This window comes from Plasmodium gallinaceum, assembly GCF_900005855.1.
Source record: "Plasmodium gallinaceum strain 8A genome assembly, contig: PGAL8A_v1_63, whole genome shotgun sequence".
In the NCBI taxonomy this organism is placed as follows: Eukaryota; Apicomplexa; class Aconoidasida; order Haemosporida; family Plasmodiidae; genus Plasmodium; species Plasmodium gallinaceum.
Window position 1 is genome coordinate 1,098 of NW_021628222.1, and position 6,308 is coordinate 7,405.

The window sequence follows — 6,308 nt, forward strand, 5'->3', positions numbered from 1 at the left end:
AAATATTTAAAGAATAACAAAATAGTTGTCACATATGGGATCATGTCAAAGTACTAGTAAAAATAATGTAGCTGAAAAAAAAGAAGATATTAAGGAGTATGTTGATGTTAGTAAAAAAAATGAAGATGTGGATAAAGTTATAACAGAAGTAAATAAAGAGGAAATATGCAAAAATAATGATGAAGAGAAAAATGAAATTAAAGAAGAGAAAGAAGTAGATGGAGAAAAAAAAAAAATAATAATTTTTAATGGTGCACCAGGATCAGGTAAAGATACCCAATGTAGATTAATTAAACAAAAGTATAATTTTAAAATTCTAACTTCAAGTGAGTTATTAAAAAAATATTTAGAAGAAAATAAAGGAAAACTAACTGAAGATTCTGATACTAATGAAAATAAATTAAGTGAACAAGAAAAAGGAGATTTAGAAGTTGTAGAAAAATGTATTAATGATGGTTCGCTTGTACCTGATGAAATTGTATCAAGGATTTTTTTTCAAAATTTAAATTATGATATAAATAATGTTGAATTTGATGGAATTTTAATTAATGGATTTCCAAGAACATATGAACAAGCACTATCATTTAAAAATAATAATATAAAAGTTAATGCATTAATTAATATGACAACTTCTAAGGAATGTTTATTGGATAGAATTAACAATAGATTAGTAGATCCTGTTACTAATATAAATTATGACGAAAAAATAATTGAATTAATTAAAAAAAAAAGAGGAGGAGAATTAACTGAAGAGGAAGAAAAAATAGTATCACAAAATGAGGATTATAATAATTTAAGTGATGAAGATATTAGTAGATTAATAAAAAGAGGTGATGATGAGGAAAATGTTTTTCATAAAAGATTTAGCTTATATAAAGACAACGAAGAAAAAATTATTTCTCTTTTTACTGATGTATGCAAAAATGTAGATGGAGAAAAATCTATTAATGAAGTTTTCGACGAGATATCATCAATTATTGATAATATAGTGAAAAGTTAAAATTTTTTAATAATCACAAAAAATTAATCATATATATTAAAAATATAATATTCAAAAAAATATATGTCATAAATTAAAAATGATTATAATTACTACCATACATATATATATTTTCCAATTTTTTAGCATAATGTTGAAAAACAACATAATATGCCATGTACAATCTTTAATATATATATATATATATATATATTGAAAAAAATAATTAAATTATTTTTAATCCGAAAAATGTCATCCGTTTATATATTTTACATATTACATGTATATAATAAAAATAAGATATCTTATTTTTTTTCTTAAAATTTTTTTGATAATTCACATAAAAACATAACCCATTGCATCTGTTACGTAATTCGATTTATATTTTGTGCGTCTTATTTTAAAAAAAAAAAAATATATATATATATATATATAAATATATTATTTATTTTTATATAATATTTCTTATTTTAATTTTCGTAAGAACAATATATTATTAATAGAATTTTTTTCTAAATATATGCATTATATATATATATAACAACAAATTATTTCAATTAAAATTCAACTTGAAAAAAAAAAAAAATGTGAAATAAACAAGATTAATTAAATAGCAAAATTAAAATAAAAAAAAAAAAAAATAAAATATAGAGAAGTTATATAATTTTTCAACTATTTTTATTTTCCTTTTTTACTCATTATTAGTTCATGTTTAATATTTAAAAAAACAGAAATTCTCTAAAATTATTATGTTCAATTTTCTGTTTTTTTTTTTTTTTTTTTTTTTTTTTTTTAANTTTTTTTTTTTTTTTTTTTTGTTTTTTTTGTAATAGGAAGAGAAACATTAGTATGAATATATATATATTTAATATTGAAAAAAAAAAATATTTTTTTAGATGTAAATCTAAAAATATAGAATATTAAAAAAAAAAAATAAAATGATGTGGAAATTATGAAAATTTTCATTTTTTTTTTTTTTTATTAACTTTATATTTTTTTAGTTTAGAGAATTTTGTTAAATCTCTTCATATAAAAAAAAGAAAAAAAAAATTTTACTTTTTTTTTTTAAATAGTGAAAATATGTTAATAAATTTTTAGAATATAGATAAAAAGATATAGCAGTTTTGTATACATTTAAAGGATTGGCATACCAATTTTATAAATTAAGTTTTATAGTAATATATAAATTAAAATTTTATTAAAGAAAAATATAATAAATTATAAGAATTTATAAATTTTAAAGATTTAATAAGTAATTTTTAGAATAAAAAGAAAAATAAAATGAAGCAAAATAAATGTAATTTAAAAAACTTCCTATTCTTATAAAATGAAATAAATAAGTTTTTATAATTTTAATTTCTACAATTTGTAAATAAAAAAAAAAAAAAAAAAAAAATGTTATATAATTATAATTTAACTATGTAAGATAATTTATTACTTTTTATATTAAAACTATGATTTACGAATTTGAAAAATTGAATGTGTTGGTTGTTGGATGTGGAGGATTAGGTAATGAAGTCATAAAAAATTTAATTTATATAAATATAAAAAATATAACTATTGTTGATTATGACTTTGTAGAAATAAGTAATTTACAGAGACAATTATTTTTTACACCTAATGATATAGGTAATTTTAAAGTTAATGTAATTAATAGAATAATAAAAGATAAATATAAAGACGTTAATATAAGAAGTTATATAAAAAAGATAGAACTTTTTGATTTAGGTTTTTTTGAAGATTTTGATTTTATTATTGGTTGCTTAGATAACATAGATAGTAGAATATATCTTAATAATTTAATCTTTAATTTAAAAAAAGATATTATATATATAGATGGTGGAGTAGAAGGATTTAAAGGTAGTATTAAAATTATAGATAGAAAAAATGAGTTTGCTTGTTTCAATTGTACAATTGAAAATTATTCTAATTATTCTTTTCCTATTTGTTCTATTATTAACAAACCTAAAACACCTGAGGAATGCATATTATATGTTATGAATGTTTCATTCAAAGATATAAAAAAAGAAAAATTAGATAAAGATAATGAAAACCATATAAAATGGATATACGAAGAGTCAAAAAAAAGGGCTCAGTTGTTTCATATAAATAATTTATCATATTCGTTAACTGAAAAAGTAGTAAAAAATTCAATTCCTACAACTATTAGTACATTAATGATAATTTCTTCATTAATGATAACTGAACTTTTCAATATTATTACATTTAGAAATAGAGAAAATAATTATAGTGATATATTATATGTTGGAGATAATGGAATATATATGTATTATTATAAAATTTACAAATCTCCTAATTGTATGATTTGTAATAAAAAAGAAATAAAGTTAACTTTTAATAAGATAGATAAATTAAATAAGCTTGTTGATTTTATAAAAACAAATTATAATTCAAAGAATATTAATATATCATCAGATTCTTCTATATTATTTATATCATCCAAATATTTAAGAAAAAATTATGAACAAAAACTAAATTCAACATTTCAACAGTTAATAGATAAAGGAGAAATAACAATAGGGAATTCCTTGAATATTCAAACAGATAAAAATAATTTTATTTTATTTCTTAATTTAGTCTAAAAAGAACTTTTATTAATACATGTATATATATATATATAATTATAAATATGTATAAATAATAAAATTATATTTAAAGCATAATTTAAGGTATACATGGTATATATAATTTATTTATTATTTTGTTTTTTTGTTAAGAAAAATAAATTATATATAAATGTCATTAAACATCAATTTGTTTTTTGTTTTACTTAAATTCATTTTAATTTTGTGATTATTCTCATTTGAAAAAATATTTTTTTATAATTAATGAATATTTATATTTAATTTTTTTTTTTTTTTTTTTTTTTTTTTTTTTTTTCATTTTTTTTAAATGTAAAAAAAAAAAAAAAAAAAGGAAAAAAAAAAAAATAAAGGAAAAAAATGAATTATTGTTTTATTTATAAATGAAAAATATGTAATATTAAGAGATAATTTTTTATTTTAACATAGATACTTAATGAATAGGAATTTATTCTTTTTTATAAAATATTTCGTATTAATTTTTTTTTTCAATTATTGTAGAGGTATAAAAAAAAAAAAATATAATAATGTATTTTTATATATATCATTAAAATCTTATATTAAAGACATAAAAGTTTTAATCAGAAAAAAGAGAGCAAATAAAAATAGTGAAGTAAAAGATAAGTTTTTTTTAAGTTATAAAAATATTGAAGAGAAAAAAAATGAGCAAAAGAATATTTTAGAAGATATTTCAAAAAATGAAGTTATGAAAAATGATTATTTAAAAGATGGAAATTTAAGAAATGAATATCTGAATAAACTATTGAGCAATAGAGAGACAATATATGCACTTAGCTCGGGAAATGTATTAAGTGCAATTAGTATAATAAGAATATCAGGTGAATTAAGTAAAATTATTTTAGAAATTTTGTTACATAAAAATTCCAAAAAAAATTTAATTAATTTTATGAAAAATGTAGAAAACAAAAGTAATGATGGACATTCGGAGTTTAAAAGAATGAAAAAAAAAAATGAATATAATTTAGATGAAATCATTAACCTAAAGAAAAATTTTGAAACAAGAAAATTATATATGGGAGAATTATATGATAACGATAATAATGTGATTGATAAAATTATGTTTGCTTATTTTGAAAATCCGAAATCATATACAGGTGAAGATATTGTAGAGATATACTGTCATGGAAATCCTTTTATAATAAAAGAAATTATGAATGAAATAAGTAATTTAAATGAATTATTTTATAAAATATTAAAAGAAGAAAAAGAAAATTATTATAATAATGCTTCCAATTATATTAACACAAGTGATGAGATAAAGGAAAAGTTACATGATTTAAATGATTTCATAAAAATAAGAGAAAGTAAAAAAGGAGAATTTACTAGAAGGGCTTTTGAAAATAATAAAATGAATATGTTAGAAGTAGAGGGATTAAAAGAATTATTATTTTGTAAACAAAAGATACAAAAAAAAATAGCCTTAAACTATTTGAGCGGTTATGCTAAAAATATATATATGAAATTAAAAAAAAATTTAAAAAAGTTATTAGTATTTACTCAATTTAAAATTGATTTTGAAGATGAACATACTTCAACAGAAAGAGAAAGAAGTAACATTAATAATTTTTTTAACAAAAAATTAAATGACTCTATAAAAAATATAAAGGAAATTTTAAAAAAAGAAAATGTAGAAGATTTATCTAATTCATTAGATGTATTAATATTCGGAAACGTTAATTCTGGTAAAAGTACATTAATGAATTATATTTGTAATGATAATATATCAATTGTTACTAATATAAAAGGTTCAACGATAGATGTAATACAAAAAAATATTAAAATTCAAAACAACTCTTATAATTTATGTGATTCAGCAGGTATGATTAGTAATATTATGAAAAAATCCTGTTATTCAAAAAATGATATAACGACAAGTTATGAATTCTTTCTAGAAAAAAAAGAAGGACAAAAAAATATTCATAAAAAGTTAGAATTTATTGGAATTCAAAAAACTTTAACATATTTAAAAAAATGTTTATCTGTGATTACTTTATTAAATATAAATCATTATGTAAAAGAACTAAAAAATATTATCTTTATTTTAAATAAATATTTTAATAAAACAAAAAAAAAAAAAAAAAAAAAAATTCCATATTTTTTTATTTGTGTAAATAAATGCGATTTAAAATTGTCAAAATCATATAAAAATATAAGAAAAAATATAAAAAAAATACTACTTAAATATTTAGATTTACGTGTTTTAAAAAAAGTTAGTAAAAAAATATTTTTTATTTCATCTAAGAAGGGATATAACATTGATAAAATGTTAAAATATTTTAATAAAAGAATGATGAAAAAAAGAAATATCAAATATTCAAAAAAGGAAAAAATTTTCTTTTTACCATTTGAAAGACATAAAATTTATCTAAAAAAATCACTGAAGCATTTATTTTTTATAAAAAAAAATAAACAAAACTTAACTTTTGATATAATAGCTGAAGAAATCAAATTAGCTGTTAATTCTCTAAATCATATCATTGGAGAATTTAAAAAGGAGCAAATTTTAAATAAAATATTAGAGAAATTTTGCATTGGTAAATGAATTTTAAACAATAAAAAATTAATAAAAGAAAATATGTAAAAATACAAATATACTAAAAATAAAAATATAGAAGTTTAATAAAAAGGTGAAAAAGAAAAAAAAAGAAAAACAAAAAAAAAAAAAAAAAAAAAAAAAAATTTTAAAAAAAAAAAAAAAAAAAAAA

The 6,308-nt window shown here is 17.1% G+C and overlaps 3 protein-coding genes across 3 annotated transcripts; all 3 read left to right on the forward strand.

Annotated features, from left to right (window-relative positions):
• Window positions 1–34: 34 nt before the first annotated feature.
• PGAL8A_00109800 (adenylate kinase 2, putative) lies at window positions 35–1,000 on the forward strand (the record flags this gene model as incomplete). Its single annotated transcript, XM_028673743.1, has 1 exon — window positions 35–1,000. The coding sequence occupies one exon, from the start codon at window positions 35–37 to the stop codon at window positions 998–1,000; it is 966 nt and encodes a 321-aa protein (XP_028526215.1).
• A 1,433-nt stretch (window positions 1,001–2,433) lies between these two features.
• PGAL8A_00109900 (ubiquitin-activating enzyme, putative) lies at window positions 2,434–3,582 on the forward strand (the record flags this gene model as incomplete). The annotated part of the gene is made up of 1 exon (XM_028673755.1): window positions 2,434–3,582. The coding sequence occupies one exon, from the start codon at window positions 2,434–2,436 to the stop codon at window positions 3,580–3,582; it is 1,149 nt and encodes a 382-aa protein (XP_028526216.1).
• Window positions 3,583–4,018: 436 nt separating this feature from the next.
• Window positions 4,019–6,145, forward strand: PGAL8A_00110000 (GTPase, putative; the record flags this gene model as incomplete). Its single annotated transcript, XM_028673766.1, has 1 exon — window positions 4,019–6,145. The coding sequence occupies one exon, from the start codon at window positions 4,019–4,021 to the stop codon at window positions 6,143–6,145; it is 2,127 nt and encodes a 708-aa protein (XP_028526217.1).
• Window positions 6,146–6,308: the final 163 nt, after the last annotated feature.